Below are 22,216 nucleotides of genomic sequence, written 5' to 3' on the forward strand. Positions count from 1 at the left end.
AAGTGATATAGTTTAGTCATCAGGAATTCGTCATTTCTCTTATTGTTATCCAACGCTCTTAAATAAAACTTCTGAGGCAGGGATTACATAAAGTTTTATGTGAAACTGTAATAATGACTACGTCTTAGAAATAATGTAATTTTTACAGCATCGAAGTAAAAGGACTCTGCTGATTCGAAACTGTAATTTTTCCACTATTCTTTTTTTCGTGTATAAAAAATTTTGTTTATCTCTCAGGGATAATTTTTTTTTCTATCATGGTCAAAATCATATTTTTTTTAACTATCAAATCTCAAGAGGGTAAAATAAAGTAAATATATATATATATATATATATATATATATATATATATATATATATATATATATATATATATATATATAATCTAAAATCATTGTATATTCGAAATATGAATATTCAAAAGCTCGTTGGCAAGTGAAACTAGATAGTACGGATGGTTAAGTGTGTTGGCTCATGAATGGGGGCTTGTATCTGTTTCAACGACGTCAGCTCGTTGGAGTTTTAAAATATTATAAGTTTAAAAGGAAATTGCGGCTTTATGATGTACATAAAAAGCACTTAGAAATTTCATACCTGTTAAATAATATATAAATATGGTAAACAAACTTGTTTATTATGATAATAAAATATCGAGTAGTAGAGCAATCGGGACAAGAAATAATAATTTACGATTTTGCTATTTTATTTACTTATTTTTTGCTTAATACTTTCAAGTTCTATTGCTCAGTAAATAGTGAATTTAATCACTAGAGGTATAATTTAAATTATTGAGAGATTTTGAGCATCCAATTAATTTTTTTATGATTTTTTTACGATAAATAGAATGCGAACTATGAATATTTTTTTAAATTTATCATAAAGTTAAAAAAAATTTTTTTTTTATTATTTACAATTAAAATAATAAAAGATTTTGATAGGTGATTCCTATAGAGAGTATTTAAATACGAGAAAACAATTTTTTTTTTTTTCTAAAAAAACCGGGGACCGGATTTGAACCCGCGACCTCAGAATGAAAATTTTTAATTTTGAAGCCATAACTCAGAAACTTATTGACTGATTCTCATGTCAGAGAGCTCATTTTATTTGGCATTGATCACAGATTCTTCTACACTGAATTTAGATCAAAACGGGTAGTTTGGACCAGTGAAAAAATTAAAGATTCGCCTAAATATTTTTGGCAAGTAATTAAATAAATTTGTTGACTTGTAATTATATTATGACTTTGAGAGCAGTCGCATCAATAGTATTATTAATATGATATTAAATACAAATGAGATAATGACATTAAAGCTATAAGCCTGCGTTAACATAGTTGTATATTGCAATAGGATTAAACCCTTTGAATAGTTAGAGACAAGAGTGAGCTGAATAGCAATCAGTCGTATGTCAATTGGCCTTAACAAAATAATGAATGGTAATCGCTAGTAACTGGTTCAGCAGGTTTCACTAGACTATATCTCATCAAAACACCATTGCTTTATTTTATTTATAACCATTTTTCCCTTTCGATATTTTCTATTATATTTATCGCTAGTCTTATGAAAAAACTATAATTTACATAAAATTTTCCACCCCTAAAACTTAAATCGTAAATTATGGCTAAATTTACAGAGATACAAAAAAAAATATTCTTAATAGTTTTGTACAAAATTAAATTTCCTATAAAAAAGTATTTACTGACATTAATCTCAAGTCGATAGTTTAACCGGAAATTAACTTCAAATTTATCCATAGAAAATTTTCCCATTAAAGTTAAAATTAATTGTTCGTAAATTTTCAAATTCAAATTATGTTTAAACTGATGATACAAAAAATATCAAAAAAAATCAGTCCTATAGGAAACTAAAGTTCCTGCAGAAAAGATCTCTTGGCATTTTTCTCTAAACTCAATAGTTTTAAAAAAATAAATTGATTTTTTTAAAAAACCGGAGGCAGGATTCGAACTCACAACCTTAGGATGCCATTTTTTAAATTTCTCAGCAATAACTTGGGAACTTATTGACCGATTCTCACCTGTTAGGGCTTAATTTGTTCAGGATTGAATACACAATCTTCAAAATTATCATTAGTTCAAAACGGGGTAAGTCAGGCTGGTCAGAAAGTTAAAAAATTAAATTTTTCTGGGTCTCTTTAGAATTTTTTCGTAAATTATTATATTAATTGAACCATTTAACTGTGAGTACATTCACAATCAACGTTTCGTTAAAGTCCGTGGTTATCATTACGATAATATAGATATAAGGATAAAATTGAGAGTTAAAAGAAAAAAAAAATAAGAAATGGATTGCAAGAACGTGAAAGCTTCGGTTCAATATTATAAGGATCAAGATGGTTAGCTATTCAGTGTAAAGTGTAATAGCTTTTCTCACCTCACCTCGACTTTTCTTAGCTCACCATAAAGCTTTTCACGTAACGGTTTTATTTGGGTCTGAGTGTCTCGCAAATCAGTCGGCTGGTTTCGATAAAATGCTAATCACCAACTCGATAAACTAAACTCTAAAGACCCTATTCGACTCTGACACTCAAAACACGACTGCTTACCTATTTTATCTGTACAGTTTGTGAACTTTAAATTACAGTTGTAAAACGAAAACAATCTTAAGATATAATACTTCTCAGAAAGTTTTATATTTAAATTCTTTAAAACAACAGTAATTTTACTTTGTTTTCTTGGCTCACAACTCACCGAATTTAGATAATTAGGTCAATGAAAAATTAATTCTTGAAGAGATTCAAGTTTGAAAACACTTAAGATTTTTTATGACAGCCAAAAATTAATTTGTTAATTTTTGAAAACTCGATTTATGATTTTTTTGAAAACTATAATTTTTTGAACATGTATTGAACTTTAACTCATTATAACTCGGGAACTATTGAGTTTATGGAAAAAGTTATAAGAATTTTTTTGATAGGAAATTTAATTTGCTGTAAAATTATACTCTATTATTTTTGTCGTATCTTTGATAGTTTGGCTAGAATTTAAAATTTAATTTTTACCGCAATTTTTTTTGAGCCTTTTGGATACTTAGTACGTAAAATTCTGATAATGGGGCGAGTTTTGGGAATACAATAAAAATCTAATGAAATAACTTTTTATATAATAAAATTTACTACGAAATTATTTTAATACTTTTTTATCGTATCTGTAAAAGTTTCTTCAGAATTCCAATTTGAATAAAAAATTTTACATGCGATTATTTTTGTGAAATTCAAGGTCAGGTATTTTGGGAAACCAAAATATCTTTTGCTCAGTGGAAAAATGCAATAGTCAGACCAATTGAACCTGAGTTGTAAATTTTTCGAATTAAATTTTCAAACTTTTAAAAAAATTAAAAAATTAGCCGTCAGCATCAAACGCTGACAACTTTTGAAAATTATAAAAAAAGTAAATTATGGTAGAGATTCCAAGCTTTCAGATGTTTTTTTATATTTTTTCTTTGACCGCTGAAATCCAAGTTAAAAAATTTTAAATCCGAGATAGGTTCGATTGCATTAAAAATGTCCCGAAAAAAAAACATAATGAAGCTGAGCGACAAAAACGCTTAATCGAAGAAAGCACGAGGTCAGCAGAACACATATGTAAGTATTAAGCTCAACTAGAGTCCCAGGGCATCAATGGATCGGGTGGTACGATAATGAAATTGATTTTCGCTTAGCGAGCTTTCGCTATCTCTCTCCCCGGCTACTTTTCCCTCATCCCCGCTCTCGCGTTCATCCCTTCCCTCAGGGATTAAATAATCTCGAGGTCATAAAGCTTTTTGCTGAAAGCTCCGACTATATTTACAAATACCTCTTCACCGGAAACAGCCAATTAAACATGAGTATGGGCAAAAAAATGCACTAAAATTATCTGGACAAAAATAAATATTGAGCTGAGTTGAGTTGAGTAAATAATTGGCTCTCGTTTATTTATCAGCGTCCATTCGATGTTTTATTTACATATGAATATTCACTGTTATTTATCATGATATTTGTTGATGAAAAACAATAATTGTATAATTAAATCAATTCAAGCATGGATTTTTTTTTTTTTTCAAAATTTTGTTAAAAACATTCGCGAAAATTTTTTTATTTATTCAGATATTTTTATATATTTATATTAAATTGGAATATCGAATAGGGAAGGATACATACGAGCAGATAACCAGGATTTAATTGTGACCAATGCAATTTGGAGAGCGTGTAAATTAGATAGTTAATTTTTCAAATTTTTATGATTGACTCCTTAATTTTTAATTTCCCGCTAAAAAAATTGCAATTTTTAAAAAAAAACGAGAAGCTATTAGTTTGGGACCAATTTTCAAAAACCAAGTGTTCAACAGATCTTGACCCATTGAGGTGCTAAAAATCTGTTCTGACTATTTTCAAAAGGATGTCCGAGTAAATGTATGTGTGTACATACGTACGTATGCCTGTATGTAAATATTCTATAACTTTCGAACAGAACCACCGATTTAGGTTTTTGAGCTAGCCATAATAATAGTATATTGCATAATTAGGATCCAAAGATAGTCCTTATGTGACGAAGGGAATATTTTCAGCACGAGTCGTACACGGAGAAAAAATGAAAGGAACTGTTCCTAGTACGTTTATGAAATATCATCCCATACCGTTATGGTAATGATTACTAGGGATTATGGGATATAGACCCATACTTTTTGGGAAGATTTCCATAAATATGGTAACAATTCCTATCATTATGGTAACAGTTCCCATATCGCATATGAAAGAATCATGGTAATGATTACCATACTCATAGGAATAGTTCCCATAAGCAAATAGGAACCAATCCTATAACCACATTGTAACAGTTCCTATAATATTATGGTAACAGTTCCTATAATATTATGGTAACCATTCCCATAATATTATGGTAATCATTCCCATAATGTATGGGAATTATTACCATAATATTATGGGAATGGTTACCATAATACTATGGGAATGGTTACCATAATATTATAGGAACAGTTACCATAACATTATGGGAATGGTTACCATAATATTATGGGAATTATTACCATAATTTTACGGGAATGGTTACCATTTTATTGTAATATAGTTTCACAAAAAGATTAAATATACAAAAAAATGCTTATTACAAACAAAAATTATTATAATTTCTAAATATTATGGTAACCATACCCATAATATTATGGTAACCATTCCCATAATATTATGGTAATAATTCCCATAATATTATGGTAACCATTCCCATAATATTATGGTAACCATTCCCATAATATTATGGTAACTATTCCCATAATATTATGGTAACCATTCCCATAATATTATGGTAACCATTCCCATAATATTATGGTAACCATTCCCATAATATTATGGTAACTATTCCCATAATATTATGGTAACCATTCCCATAATATTATGGTAACCATTCCCATAATATTATGGTAACTATTCCCATAATATTATGGTAATAATTCCCATAATATTATGGTAACCATTTCCATAATATTATGGTAACTGTTCCTATAATATTATGGTAACCATTCCCATAATATTATGGTAACCATTTCCATAATATTATGGTAACCATTCCCATAATATTATGGTAACTATTCCCATAATATTATGGTAACCATTCCCATAATATTATGGTAACTATTCCCATAATATTATGGTAACCATTACCATACGTACATAGTAACGATTACCATAATTCCATAGGAGCTATTCCGATACCGTATGGGAATTATATCCATAATTATAGGAATGGTTACCATAATATATATAGGTGCCGTTCCTATAATCAACATTTCAAAAAAACCAGTTACTATGCAGTATGGGAACCATTCCCATAATATATTGTAACTGTTACTATAATTTTCTCTCCGTGTAGGGTTACACTCAGTAAAAAAAGATTCTTCAAAATTAACACATATTGCGTGTAAAACGAACGTTGTACACATATTAATATGTTGTTTAAACATATCATGAGTGTTAAAAAAATTACACACGTATATGTTAAAAGTTAAAAATTTTCCAACAACTATTTTGTGATGGTCAAGATTATTTTTAACATATTTTGTGTGTTGATTTGACAGCAACGTATAGAGCATTACTTTCGTATAACATAAAATTTTTGTGTGTTAAAAAATCAATCGATTGCGACATTGCAAACAAGATAAATACTATGTGTTAAATTGACACACAAAAGTGTTAAAAATGGGGTCAATTGAACCAGTATTCTCGGGGACGGTTAAACCTGTGAAAACAAGCGAAACTAACCAAGAAAAAAATAAATTATATTGACAGAAGTTTTAAAAGTGATTGTTATAACATATAATGTTGTATAAAATAATAAATATCATTAGAAGTGTTGTAATTTTAGTTTTAAGCTGTAATGAATAGCAAATTATTCATTAAAGTCATTCGTTTGTGGTTCTAATACTCTTGGTTCAATTGTCCCCGACTAGTGGTTCAATTGCCTCCGCAAGGGGGACGATTGAACCATTTGAGGCAGTTGTAAAATTTTTATTGAAAATTTTTATCATTTTTGAAATTATGTGCTTATGAGAAATGATAGTCTATATAATAAATTATAATTTTGTAAAAAAAAAACTTATCATTTTGCTTTTATTCATATAAAAAAAAAATGTCAAAGTATTTTTGGTTCAATTGAACCCACTCTCCCCTATAATAGTTTGGGTGGTATTGTAATTTTCTACATCAGAAAATAAAAAATTTTTGTACGGAAAGATATTTCAGGTTGTTATAAAATTTTCACATTTAGCTAAAATATCAACGAGGTAAAATTCAGTGATACCTTTTTTGTAGATCATTCAATTCTATAAAGAATTGGTTACCTGTAGTTTACCATATTATTGGTAGTTTGGTCACAATATTATTGCGAATAAAATAAAATTATTGGAATTATAAGCAGACGAATTATTTACCTATAAAATAATTTACTAATTATTAGCTTTTATGTTCAGAATGTCATCATATTTTAGAGTGTAGTTAATATTACGAGCATAAGATAATGATAACGCTGATACACTAATGGTAGTTGATTTTTTTTCATTTGAAATTCTGATAAGATCTTAATTTTTTAAGTAATTAAAAATTTTTGATAACTTGTTGTCATTAATGACATTATCAAATTCCATAGTTATCAATGCTGACGTCCATTAAAAATTTACGTAACTTTTTTTAAACATACGATGTATGTATCCAACGTCACCAGATTTTTAGTATATATAGCTCCAAAAGTTATAGTTTAGATAAACCATTTTCGTTAAATCAAACAATTATGGCCGCTTACAAGTTACTATTACTCGTTGCAATCGCTGCAACTGGTCTTCAGGTAATATTTAATAATAATATAATATTAAGAAATAATAATACTTTATAAATTTTAAATAACTCCAGTATTTTATGTCTATTTATAAATTATAATTTTTTTTTTTCAATGTATAGCTGTCAGTGTGTGATGAAAAACCGGAAGTCACTAAGCGAGGTAATAAACTAATTATACTGATAATAAAATAATTTAATGGATATTCATGCACTGTAAAAAGTTTTCGTGTTAAAACGGCCCCCGAGAACTTTACACGGCCGTGTAGTGTGTAATAACGGTGTAAAAAATCATCGGTGTAAATTATCCATCCGTGTGATTTCAACATGGTGTAATCTACTTTTTTACTTTTTTTATACCATTTTGTACGACGCGTTATAGTTTGGATTTATGAGCAACAAATGATCATCGAATATTTTCAACTACTTAATCAATAACTACACTAGAGAAAAAATCAGGGTAAGACTAAGCGGTGTAGTTGTTAAAATTTTCGGTGCTAAATTTTAACACCGAATGCGGTATTAAAATAACACCGCCGCCGGTGTAAATACTCTTTGCCGATGTTAAAAAAATTTTTGAATATTTTTACTTACTCGATCACTACAGTTAAACAGTGTTTTTATTAATTAACTAAATTATCGATGGTAGAAATGGTGCGCGTAAAATTCTGTAATTTTTAAATGAATTGCGCATAACATAAATAATTATGTAAATACGTATATAGCAAAATTGAAATTACGTCCAGATAATATTCATTAAATTTTTATATTTTTTATGTCATACATTGTTCTTTTTTTTTCTAATTTCTGTACTTGGAATTTTTTTTCACACCGTTTTATTACTGCTTACGCCGATCTTATTTGATTTTAACACCACACGGTGTTAAATTGAGTCCATTATTAACACCACTCTTATTATAGTGTATCAATAAATCATCAATTCACGGAGAGAAATTAATTATATTATCTACAATACAAAATTTTTAATTTTAACTATCTAAATAGTAACAGAATTTATCAGTGGTATAATAATTAGATTTACCATTGAAAATGATAACAGTAACAAATGATGGTGGTCGCGATTACTATCGAAGATGGTAATTGTAACTATTAAAGATTATATTTGTTACAACCAAAGATGGTAACTGCTACCATTTTAAGTTGTAAAAATTTGGAAAATCCAAAAGTGCACGACTCATGATGCTCATTTATTATCATTATATATATATATATATATATATATATATATATATATATAGTTATGCAGCCTTTTTATTCTTTTATTAATTGTAATTAAACGACACTGAGAGTAACCTAGCCATTTTAAATAGAAGATCTACAAATCTTTCAAAGAATTTTTTTAACTTTCCGCTAAGAAAATCGACGATTTTCAAAAATTTCGGGAAGTTATTGTTTTCACCCCGATTTTCGAAAATCGAGTTTTCATCAGATGTCGACGTTTTAAGGTCCTAGGAAGCTATTCTGACTATTTTCAGAAGGATGTCCGAGTGTGTGCGCGTGTGTGTGTGTGTGTAAACTCTTTGTAACTTTTGAACTAATGAATCGATTTTGATGGTTGAGGTGGCAATCGAAAGAGCTTGTTGGCCTTCAACTTTCCTGAAAATTTCAGATTATTTGATCAAATTGACTCGAAAATATTGGCGAATTACGAAAAAAAAAAAAATTTTTTTTTTAGTTTTTTATTGATTTCTCAAAAACGACTCATACGATCGACTTTAAAATCTAATCAGCTCTAGTACTCAATAAAAGGCGTCGATTGACACCTCAAACATCAAAATCGGATAATTCGTTCGAGAGTTATCGCGGGAGAAAGAAATGGTGAAAAACGGTTTTTTCTAAATATTTTCGAAACGACTGACGTGAATGATTTCAAATTTTAATTAGCTCTAGAATTCAATAAAACGCGCCGATTGCCACGTCAACTATCAAAATCGATTGATTAGTTCAAAAGATATCGGCGTTGAAAAGTTAAAAAAATAACATTTTATATTATTTTTTCCGGATAAATCAGAATATGACGGACTAAAATGTGCCTGATATCATACCAACTCATCTTTTTTATGGTTTCTTTCGATCATATAATGTCATCGAACTTGGTTTTTAGTTTAAATCATATTATCAACAAAAAAATCGATAAAACGTAGTTTTTAATATTTTTATCGGATATTTCGTATTTTATTGTTTCTTACATGAGTCAAAATTTATTTAAATCTTGATTTTGATCCCCGACATTGATTTCTGCCTCAATACACTGATTTTACTGAACAAAATCAGGAACTAAATTTTAAAAACCGCTTCATTGATGATTTTCGATTCTTAAATTTTCAAACTTCAGCATAACAGGTAACTTGTTAGAGCTTGAAAAGATCGTAAAAAAACAATTGCATGTGATAGCATTTTCGAGCTCGAAGAGCTCGAAAATATATCTACACTAATGTTTTCGAGCTCTTTGAGGTCGAAAACAGCGGGAAGTTTCGGGGCTGGCCCGCAGGATCAACCGACAGACCGATTTTTTTTTAAAATTTGATTCAATTACTGGATTTTCTCGCAAGTTATCGTGTATACGGGATTCATACTTGACGGACAGGAATTTTTTCTAAACTATTTTGATGTTTTTTCGGTTTTTATTGAACTAAATAAATTTTTGAAAAGTATGGAACTAATCTCCATTAAATTATCTTCAAAATGGTGTGCAACATATCTTAATTCCGTGAATCAACAAAGGTATAATAATTGAAATAGTTGCCAAAGTGAGGCGAAAAAAATTTTTCGATCATAAAGCACTCTCTGATGCTTCGTATCATGAGTCGTGCAAAATTCTTAAACACGAAATAGGATATATATTCATAATATGTATATGAGTGTGTGCGCGCGTGTGTGTGTGTGCGTGGGTATATGTGTATGTGTGTGCATGTGTGTGTGTGTGCATATGTGGGAGCGTATGTGTTTGTGCGCGCGCGTGTCTGTACTTGAGTGTGTGTGAAATTAATCACTTACACGGTGAAAAAAATTATACGTAAACAAACTTCAGACGGTAATGCTGATATTTAAATTTTTATTAGCTTAGATGGTCATCATTATTTAGGCTGATAGTAACTATTATGTTGATAATAGTAGCAATTATTTAAGATAATAAAAGTTATCATTTTTGATTATCATAAATAATTGTAAATTTTACTTTATAGTTTTACTATAAAATTCAGTTTAAAAATTGTACTATAACTCGATGATAACTTTTACCATAAAATTCTCTCTGTGTTCCTCTATAATAATAATAATAATAACAATAAAGTTATTGTTCCAGTACAAACAACTGTGAAGCCAGTAATCGAAAATATCAAATCTAAACCACAAGCACCTGCGAAGCCAGTAATCGAAAATATCAAATCTAAACCACAAGCACCTGCGAAGCAAGTAATCAAAAATACCGAACCTAAACCACAAGCACCTGCGAAGCCAGTAATCGAAAATATCGAATTTAAACCACAAGCACCTGCGAAGCAAGTAATCGAAAATACCGAATCTAAACCACAAGCACCTGCGAAGCAAGTAATCGAAAATACCGAACCTAAACCACAAGCACCTGCGAAGCCAGTAATCGAAAATATCGAATCTAAACCACAAGCACCTGCGAAGCCAGTAATCGAAAATATCGAATTTAAACCACAAGCACCTGCGAAGCAAGTAATCGAAAATACCGAATCTAAACCACAAGCACCTGCGAAGCAAGTAATCGAAAATATCGAAACTGCATCGCAAACAACTGCGAAACCAGAAATAGAAAATGCAGAAACTGCATCGCAAACAACTGCGAAACCAGAAATAGAAAATGCAGAAACTGAAGCACATGCCCTTGAGAGAAAAATATTTCAAAACATAGATGCTAAATGGTTAGCCATCGTTTACAAAAAAAAAACAGTATTCGAATGTGACTGCTCACAGTCCAACGTCGCAAATGGTTTGGAACACTTAGCTCACGGTATTTTAATTTCTCCAAACTCTGTCGCTATTCCCATAGTTAAAAAACTGCCGAAAAAATCTGATCTAGTAATTAGGGTGTACGATATGAAATTAAATTCAACAATAACTAGATCTACTCCTTACCAAGAACGTGAAGTTATTTTAGTTCATAGAAGTATAAGGAATACCAAAGCAGCACATTTTGAATTATTGGGCTTCAAAGATCCAATTGAAAATGTTGTTTCCCCGAAAAATTATGGAATCAAGTCTGACCATTGCTACCAATTATATTTAAATAAAATTTCAAACGGTAATTATAAATTTTATTATTTTGATTACAGTAACGGCCAGATTATTAATAGATTTAATTTTAATTTTTATAGACTATGTATTCAGAGCATTAGAAGTCGGAGATCGTGCTTCCTATGAAAGCGATATTAATATCTTCATAGAATTAATGTATAATAAACACCTTTACGTGGGTGCAATTAAAACAGTAGGACCCGTAAACGTCACCGAAGCAGTACGGGTAAATAAATTTATCGAAATAATTATAAGCAAATATTTTTTTAAATCAATTGTTATTATTATTATAATATTTTAAAAAATTATAGGATTTACCATACGGAAGTCCTCTGGTCTGTTACGATGTCCAACATTCAACCACTAGTGTAATTGGTGTCAATGTGGAGCTAAAAGAATTCGCAGGAGCGGATACGATTTACTATTACATGCAAACTAATGGAGTATTTCCTCTATAATAAATACATATATATGTTCGAAAAAATTTTATTAACCTTATTATGTAAAACTACTTTGTAAAAGCTTGATCAAATATAAAAACTAATTGAAAAAAAAAAAAAATTCATTCGTTTATTTTTTTATATAAAAATAATTTGTGTCCAATTTTAGTCAACTTTTTTCGACATTAAAAGCTTCAGTGAACGGACATTTTATAAAATTTGAATATCTTTTGCAAATATTAAAATACTTAAGGAGTTCAAGCGAATCTTACTTAAAAAAATTATCCAAGTTTAAAATTTGTAACTTAGTATGTATACAAGGGATGGGCAGGTAAAACACGATCACTAAGGTAATAATAGATTTTTGTGCATTTGAATACGAGAATCTTCTTTTTGCACACCTCAAACGCAAGGCGGAGGAGTAAAGCTCTACTGTCACTAAATTTTAAAACTGAGTTTCGGTCAACTTCAATCATCTCCACTAATTTTATACAGCACAATTTAAAAAAAACACTTATAACAAAAAAAAACTCTAATGAATAATTCTGACATAATTATAAGTACATTTATTTATAATGTAAATAAAATAAAGTTAATTGAAAAAATTTTAACTTGGACATCAGTTGGTCTGAAAGTATGTGGGCACGATATCTCTTGAAGGAGTTAATGAATCACTGATTTTTTTTTATTAGCTTTGGATTTTAATTCTTTACTCTTTCGAATATCACTATTGTAAGCCGTCACGTTCATTGATAATTTAATATAAACTCAAAATTAATAAAAAATTAACGAATAAAAAATCAAAGTCAACTAATAAAAAATTCGTCATTTTTTCTTCACAAATAGATTACAGAGTTTTTAAAACATCTCGATTCCACGCTTCGTTTTGCTTACTTTAAACGCGAAGCGGAGAAGTAGTGCTCTATTTTTACCAAACAAAAAATTCAAATTTCGGTAAACTTAAATCATCTCCAAAATTTTTTTTTAACCTCGAGGCTCTCTAAAGTTGCCCTCCCTAAAGTTGACAAGATATGCTCTCTAAAGTTGCTCGGATTTTCTTCCACTTGTCTTTTTACAAGACGAATTAGAATTCAAGATTTTGGCGCGTGATTTAAACATCTGTAATTGATTGAATATTCTTTTATGCGAGATAGTTAACCTAAAAATACAATTTTTCATCATTAATAAAACTATCCACGCAACATGTAAATAATTATCAAAAGTATTTTAAAGATATAATAAATTTTATTAGTTTATTTTTAATTTGTGCTAAGAATATATGAATATTTTTTTCCGTTAATGCTTGTTACATTCACACTCACCTACTTTTACATTTTTTAATGATAATATATTAAAAATGATGCAAAAAAATCTTTACTTTTTTTTATCTAAAATATTTTCCATTTTATTTCTTTATATAATATTACAATATCAAAAATAATTTTAAAAAACCACGATTTAAGGTTAGCCTCGACGCATGTCTAAATCAGTTTGTTTTAATTTTGTGACGCATCAGAACGCACATAGGGGAATAAACTATCCTGGCGAGAATGCAGAGTAGGGGAAAGAGGAAAAATCAACTTTAGAGAATGGTCCTATACGGAGAGAGCAACTTTCGGGAGGTTCGGCTGAACTGTTAGGACTTGATCACTTTCAATGTGACACCTGGTGCTGCAAACTGAAAACGGCTATTTTTTCGCGGAAAAAAGTTTTTAAACTGAGTCGAAAACTATGGGCGACATTTAGCCGAGTATTTAAATTAAATTAAAAATTAAACGTAATGAGGTTGGTTTTCTTTCCGCACGCCTTGAATGCGAAGCATTTAAGTGAACTTTACTGTCAAATAGCTACTGTTTCGCAAAATGCTCGCATTAAGTAATTTCAATAATCCAAAAGATCCTTGTTTACAAATAGTGATTGATAAGAATTAAAAATTATTAAATTCGAATTCTTTATAAGAATTTCAATCCTTTTGTTTGTATATATAGATATACACACTGATAGAAGGATTTGTTTAGGAGTAATAAATTGATTTATTAAATTTTTCTCAACTGACTTTTTTGGATTTAACAAATATTTAGTAATTATTAACAATATTTTTTATAATGAAATAAGTAACTTCTTTATTATTAAGAAATATTTTTAATGCTAACAAAGCCTTATTAACATAAAAGAAATATTTGTTAGCACCAAACAAGGCTTGTTAATATTTAATAAATATTTCTTAGACGAATTTGTCGGTAGAGGGCTACACACGAGCCTGTAGTGGTGTACAAGTATTAAAAAAGCTATATGTGTGTGTCGTTGCGTCGTCATATTGTTTACTCCGTTCTAGCTTGCATTGTTGGTTAAACGTAACCTACAACTGAAGCTCTCATATACTTAAATAATATTTATATCAGAAGTGTTTTGTAAATTGTCATCCATATTATAACTATGAAAATATGGAAGCCTTGTTAATTTTATTCAGTTCAATTTTAATCAAATATAAAACCATTAAAAACACATGTACTATCAAACGGATTTTATGTTATTTCTCAGCGTAGTTTAATATAAGAAATTTTAATTTGTTTATTCTAGTTATAGTGTTAATTACTATGAAATTGTATTTTGAAATTAAAAGAACAGAAAATTTTATACGATGGTTGTTTTAGTTATTTTTGTTTATAAATACAAATATTAATGAATGTGTGTAGCTGCATGCAAAAACATATATAGATATATATTCTTGAACTGTGTGATTTTATGAATTAAATTTTAATAAATAAGTTAATAGATAATTTCTTAAATATAAAAAAAAAATTTGTTCAAATAATAAAAAATATATTAAATATAAAATATTCATTTATTAATTATTAAAAAGTGATTCTTTAAATGTTAAAAAGTGATTTATTAAATACTAATAAATCATTTTTTAAATGGAAAGAAATCGTTTATTAGATGCTAAGAAATATTTATTAAATACAAAAAAATGATGTTTAAGAAATGATTTGTTGAATATTAATAAATATTTCTTAAATAAAGCTCCGTTAAGAAATAATTTGTTAAATATTAACAAATCTTTTTTAATACTAAGAAATCCTTCTATCAGTGCAGTTTGCATGAAGTGGCCGCTTCTCAATTCTTTTTAATCAGGGATGAGTTGATTGTATACTTATTAATGATTTTTAGAAACTTTAAAGTCTGATTAATGCGATAATCAATTTTTTAATCAAATGTAATTGCTTATAATTAATGGAAAATAGTTAAAAAGTTTATTATAGTAACATCCTTTATAGGATCTAAGTCTTTAAGACGCCTGGATAGGAAGCCGTCACGAATAATGAATCAACCTAATTGTTGTTGTCGAAGTTGTCATTCATGCTTGGGATGAACCCTATTAAATACCAGCAACCAACTCTCTCCTATTAAAAAGATATCACTAAAAATCAATGAATTTTCAGAGATTTTTTCTTAAAATTTATCGTCGATATGTCTTTCTGTTTTTTTTCCACACATACAATCGTATACATCTTGCTCTGGTTATTATATGTATACCATCTATCTATTTTACTCATGTATGCACTACTAGCGCCCCTTATGAAAAAAACTCAACCAGTTGTCAGTTTATTTTTTTTTTTAATTTATTTTGTTTTAAAGATTAACTTTTATACACTGGTCACAAAAATTAAGGGATACCAAAAAATTCTAAATTTTTAGGTGATTTTCAACATTACGTAGAGTAAAAATAAAAAAAAGCAAATTGTAGCTTCAAGTTTCACATTTTCAGATCTGGACCTCAAATTTTTTTGTCATGCAGTTCCGGAGTATTCCTAAGAAAACCGACGCAAAGAAATTTTCCAAATTTTGGCTGGTCTTCCAACAAGTCTATAGGCTCCAATACATTTTTTTTTATATAATCCGACCTTGTGACTCTTAGAAAATTTTATGCCCTTTAATTTGCCGGCCTCAAATAGTCTCTACGACGATTTGGCGCCGAGTTATCATTGATCAAAGCAATAAAGTCCATTTTGGATTTGATAATCAATAACTTCAGACATATTGGCCGTACAGAGAACGGAAGTAGGGTTTTGAAAATTGGAAAATATTCTCTATAAGGCAAAATTAGTGGCTTTTGATGGAAAAATTTTTTGGAAGCGATAATGTTTATTAAAAAACAAGTAAAGATTCGCATATTTAAGGATATTCGGAAATCTTGGAATAACTTTGAGCATAACGGATGAACAAAGAATACCGTTTTTTTTTTTTTTCAATCTCAAAGTATCCTGAAAAAACCCTGAAAATTTTAAAGCTGTACGATTTTTCTTTGTTAGTGTTCCGAAGCTTTAAATTTATCGATTTTGCCAAAAAAAACATAAGGAACAATTCTTGGTTATCAATCATTTCTATGATGTCAAAAACATGGGATTTATTCTATATAATAAATATATATGTATGTTAGAATCATTTTGTTAACTAATGCTTTATGTAAAACTACTTCTCCGAAACTTGAATAAATATAAAAATTGATTGACAAAAGAAAACAGGTTTATTCTTTTATTTTTTTTGTATAAGAAATTTCTGTTGCCTACCTTACTAAAATTTCGGCAAAATCAAAAGCATAAATGATAGAAAATTTACTGTTGACCGGATAAGTAAGACCTTGAACGCGTGGATCGGTTGTTTAGAATTGAAGATATCGTAATTATAAATTTGAAAGTATATTGGGGTCGTAAGTTTGAAAACCGATGTCAGTTTTTTAAAGTAAAATTTTTTCTTTTTTAAATATTTTGCGTAACGCCTTTAAGAATGGGCTAAAAAATGGATGAAAGCTCGCTGGGCCTTAAATGATTGTATCAAAAGCTCTTTGTTCAATTGAAACTTGAATCGGAGGTCATCGTCATCGAAAGCTCGGTAACCACTTTAGTCTAGGCGGAAATAAGGTTGAGGCGATAGAAGACCGGCCACAAGGCGAATGAGCTTTTGCACCCTTTGGCCATTATCCGCACTGCTGGGATTCAGCAGAGGCAACTTGCTAGATTAGTTTCTGATTAAGCCGGTCATGTTCACTCACTTTAAATTGTTCAGGATATTTCACTCGAGCGCTTGCTATCCCCTCACAAAATGTATAATTTTACTTACAAAACTGTATTCAGAAGTTTATATTCACACTTTAGATGATAAAATAATGAACATTAAGACGAAAAATATGTGTGTAAGCGTTTAAAATTAAAAATTATAAGATGAAATGCCTGAGCTTGCAAATTCAAATAGCGTAAATTTATTTTGATTAAGTATTCAAAGAGCTTTTAGCAAGAAAAAAATATAAAAGGAAATTTTACGTTTGATTTAGATGAACAATGTCTGAGCTTACGGAATCTGGGCTTTATTAATTTTTCAAACAATAAAAGTTGAGAGCTTGCGACCTAGGAGATTTCTCATAAACGATACATAAGTCGAAGTTACAGGCGCCTCATAATTTAATTCGATTAATGAAAACTAACATTAAAAGCACAGAGCTTGCAAGCTTTCGATTTATTAGAACGCCTGTTAAGAAGCAAATATTCGAATATTTCGATATTAATTTTAATTCCTGTTCCTAGTTATTAAATTTACAGATGAAAGCACCGAGCTTGTGACATAAGATGCGATTTATTGACTTTAATAACAAATTCGTGGTTCAGGAAAGCGCGCCACGAATGACTGAATTATTTAAAATTAAATGAAATGAGAAAAGCTGTAATTTGTAGCTTTTAATACTTTTAAGATAAGTACAAAATTGAAAGTTCGGCGAAGATGAGGTGAAGCTCGAATTTAATTAAATGTTAATATTTTGTAATGAACTCAATCTTCCTAAACCACGGAGCTTTAATTCTCTAGTGACTTATAACAGAAAGCTCGGCGTCAATGGAAATTAAATCGTCAATAATTTACAATTTGAGAGAAGATAAATAATTTGTTAACTATAATATCTTAAAAGCTCGAGCTCTGAAAACTCGATTAATTATAATGCAAAGCTTTCGTGTTATGGTGAATTGCAAAAGCTCTTGTATGAGGAATCCTATAACAGTGTATATATAGTCGCTGTGTACGATGATTATTGTTGATAGCAAGTCTAGTCCTTATCACAAGTACACTACGGAGCTTTTGACATTAAAAAGCTCAATTATCAAGTCTATACTGAAAATGATACTATTGCACATCTTGTGAGTGAAAACCTGTTGAATCAAGTGAGTATAAATTGTGAAAAACTTTTCTGTCGTTTGTTAAAAGCTCCTGAGAAATCAACATATCACATTATTTGATATTAGAGCTTCCGCAAGAGATAGCTCTGATCAACACTTCAACTACTGGAAGCTAATAATCAGCTTTAGTGTTGCAGTCTGTAAATTACAGGGTTTATTATGTGCTTAACAAATGATGCATTATTGAACTTCAGACTTTGAGCTTGCGAACAGTAACTTCATCGCAGTAGTTCTTCCATTAGTTACGACTGTTAATAATTCGATTAATTTATATCAAAAGCTCAGATTACGTGCCGAACAGCTAAAATGTATCGTACGTAGTTAACTCAGCGCAAGCCCGGGCTTTAAGATTTACAAAAGTGCATTGTGAAGCTCTGAGAATGTACACAAGTGAGAAAAATCCAGAGGAAGCGGCTAAAAATCTAAAGTATAGTAAAAATTTTTCAAGTTTTTAGTAGATTTAAGGTTGATCAGTTTTTATGTAGAATCTAATTTTTTGTGACACTTAATAATCACCTAGATAAAAGTTCAAGTGGCTGCAAGCTTAAGGTTACACTAGCATAGTAGCATTCGATAGACCAACGGTACCGGTTTGATGAGAAAATAACCGAGCTTGCGAGCAGAAAGTTCGATTTATAGAAAAGTTCACTTGTCCAAAAAAAAAAACACAAATTTTAATACGCATCGATTGAATTTTTGTGATTTTTATTCTGACAAAAGCTCGATGGATCTCCGCCATAGAAAGCTCTAGCCTGCATCATGCAATAAAAAAGCTTCAATCACGATTCTGTGGCTGTAAATTAAATCGATATGTATATATTACATTCTATTGAATATGTCATTGTAGCAAGCGAATAATTCAAAATTTAATAAACTCGATTTTTTTCGGTACTAACAATAACTAATATTTACTTTATTCGAAAGCTCCACGGACAATAAAAATAATAATGAAAAAAAAAAATAAGGGACGTAAAATATATGAGACAGCTCAAAAGCTCTAGCAATCTTCACGTGGCTTCTAAACAATACTGTAAGCTATTTTCTTCACCAGCGATGACATACGACGATAAAATATACTCAAGATAAGATATATAGTTACGTAAAAAATTTATATATAAAAGTGTACAGTTGAGGTCGTTGTAAAAAGCTTTATAATAAACGGAGAGCTTTCAAGTTATTTTCATTAAGTTTTTTGTTCTTTTTATTTTTTATCGCTCACTTCACTTGTAACTAGGCCATTTGTGATAATGTTTAGTGAACCGGATAAAATAAATAAAATCTAAATAAATATATATATATATATATATATATATATAAATAGAAACAGGTTAGTAGATTCCGCTTGTTATAACAAGTATGCACTAAATAGTCGACTAGAAGCTTTTAAATATTAATGAACTCTAAAGTTCACGGTGCAGCTTTCAATTACAATCGATAGTTTACGGATGTTTTCAGTTGTTACCATTTAAATATATAAATAAATTCATTTTAGAAAAGAGCTTTTTTTAGAGACATAAGTATGCTAGACTAAATATTGATTTTACGGTACATATTTTTGTAGCAATAAAATTTCTTTTTCCTACTGAGTATAATTTTTTAGAAGAAGGGGTAAAATGAGCCGCAAGGTAAAATTGATCACTTTGAAATTTGTACCAATTCCGAATCCGAAAAGCATTTCTCAAAATTTTGATATATCGATGATAAATTTTTTTTTTATAACAGTGACTTTTTTACACCACAATAACATAGCCTATTATTTTTTGCAAAAATGCTTGTTCCTAAAATAAAGCTTTTTTCTCAATTTTTTTTTCTCTTCCTCACAAATAAATAAGTACTTGAAATATTTTGTTTCAGATTTAGTTGCTTTCAAAGAGTCTTTACGTCAAAGCTTTTCTCAATTTTTTTTTCAATGTATATATATATATATATATATATACATATATATATAAGAAAATAAGAAAGTTCATGCACATCAAACAGCTTTTTAAGTCTTTGATTTATTTTTATTTATATTTTTTTTCAAAAGAATTATTTTTCGATATATATATATATTTGAAATAAAAAAATTTAAATCTGTTGTCAAGAATAAAAAATATATAAATATTAAAAACTTGTAAAAAAAATGATTATTTTTTAATTTTTAACGTTCATAAATTGTGAATTTTCATGTAATCATATTTATTCATGTATATCGGGTTATTATTGAGTTATTTGTATTATATATATATATATATATATATATATATATATATGTATATATATATATATATATATACATATATATATATATATATATATATATATACATATATATATATATATATATATATAGAAAGAGAGAATATAAAATATAAAGGATATAAAATTACAAAGAGAATAAAAAAAAGAAATAAATAAAATAAAATAAATCAGAGAGATAGCGTATTCAATCAATGAATACTATTGTGTCATTTCCCATGGGTATTTTATTCTGTCGGATCCAATTGATATAAACACTTGCAATGGTAAAAAAGTAAATCAAATGAAATTCATGTAAAGGTTATTTGATACTTGTATCATTTATACGAAAACGGCTTAATTAGAAAAATTTATTTAGATTTACCAGGTTATATTTTTGCCCGACAAAACAGTTAAGATAAGATATTTCTGGAGAAATAACCGCTAGGTGAAGATATTATTCAAATCTTGATTTGTTTGTTTCTTAACGAATTTTTAAATTTTTAGGAATTGTTACCCTAGGGAATGCAGTAATACATATTGTAACGAGATTTTCACTACCGAGGATCTACCGGAGTGATGTCCAAATACACTTACTATTTGGCAACCTTGTTCAATAATTATTAGATGGGGGCCAAGTGATTCATTAATCACCAATAAACAAATATTGACATATCGGCTCAGGCGCTCGACGAATCGGAGAAAGGTCAGGCACTTAAGATTACGATTAAATTCTTGTTGAGAATTAAAAAAGTTAATTTAACGTATGTTCAGCAAATAGAATAAATTGAACGGTATCACAAATAAAAGTGATCATGGACTACAGGTCGCCGTTCTCGGTTTAAGACTCGATATAAATAAAAGAAAATACTCGGTTAATCATACGGTGCATATCTTATTCAACATAGAAATTAATCATCAAATCGGTAAAACGGTATCTCAGCAGTTTCAGTTATCAGTTACAATGATGCTTGAAAAACAAGTCATACTTGATCTAACTTACAGTCAGTTCATTCTCAAAACAACAGTTCGGATGACGAAAGAAAATAATCTTTTATTTTATTTTTCCGACTCACACATACACCTGTAAGTCTTAACGAATGACGTCAGAGTATTTTACACGGCTAGGAGGCAAGACTGCCGTTGTGAATGAGACACAGATAATCTATAATTCTCGGAAACCGGGCCGAATAAAATAAAATAATGCAAGATAATTTTATTTCAATCACTCGTTCAAATTATACGTATATATAACGTAGATATAACGTTCAAAAATCATACGTAATTAATTAAATAAATTTAATTATAACAAAAAAAATGCACATCGACACTCTTCATTTGTTCACCAAAAAAAAAACGGTCGAGCACGTTTATCAATTCCACGCCGATGCTTCGGCTTGTTCACTTGTTCATAGAAAGTGGATTATTGTTCAATCGAAATGACTTTAATACCGGTTAATTGCTCGTTAATCAAAACTCGGATTGTTCAAAAGTCGTAATCGAAATTGTTCTTCTTGGTCGGGAATCGAATTGTTCAAAACAAAAACGCGGCAGACGCTCGACGTTTAAATTGGATCTCTCGTTCAATTGCTGCGTCGGATCGATTGCTCGGTCAAAGTCCAGATTTTGGTCACAGATAGCTCTAAAATTTGCTCATCGGATAACTATTAATTGTTTTTAAATAATTTTCAAACCATGGGCCGGCGTCGAATT

The 22,216-nt window shown here is 29.2% G+C and overlaps 2 protein-coding genes across 4 annotated transcripts in view; one reads left to right on the top strand and one right to left on the bottom strand.

Moving 5' to 3' along the window:
- The window catches only part of LOC103580615 (protein artichoke), a 187,303-nt gene that overhangs the window by 53,950 nt on the left and 111,137 nt on the right, over positions 1–22,216 (bottom strand). The gene's annotated exons all lie outside the window — the stretch shown is intronic.
- Positions 7,241–12,167, top strand: LOC103580611 (DNA translocase FtsK 1). 2 transcript variants are annotated; one of them, XM_053738570.1, is made up of 5 exons: positions 7,241–7,348; positions 7,462–7,501; positions 10,652–11,629; positions 11,703–11,848; positions 11,934–12,167. In XM_053738570.1, the coding sequence occupies exons 1-5, from the start codon at positions 7,295–7,297 to the stop codon at positions 12,078–12,080; spliced, it is 1,365 nt and encodes a 454-aa protein (XP_053594545.1). In that variant the 5' UTR covers positions 7,241–7,294; the 3' UTR covers positions 12,081–12,167. The 2 variants fall into 2 exon arrangements, with proteins under 2 accessions (XP_053594545.1, XP_053594546.1); XM_053738571.1 differs by having other exon boundaries at positions 10,664–11,629; positions 11,934–12,166.

The sequence above is a fragment of the Microplitis demolitor genome, chromosome 4, assembly GCF_026212275.2.
Source record: "Microplitis demolitor isolate Queensland-Clemson2020A chromosome 4, iyMicDemo2.1a, whole genome shotgun sequence".
Lineage (NCBI taxonomy): Eukaryota > Metazoa > Arthropoda > Insecta > Hymenoptera > Braconidae > Microplitis > Microplitis demolitor.

Coding starts and splice junctions, on each gene's coding strand:
- LOC103580611 (XM_053738570.1), top strand. CDS start 7,295: ATGGCCGCTTACAAGTTACTATTACTCGTTGCAATCGCTGCAACTGGT. Junction 7,349..7,461: donor TCGCTGCAACTGGTCTTCAG/GTAATATTTAAT, acceptor TTCAATGTATAG/CTGTCAGTGTGTGATGAAAA. Junction 11,849..11,933: donor ACGTCACCGAAGCAGTACGG/GTAAATAAATTT, acceptor AAAAAATTATAG/GATTTACCATACGGAAGTCC.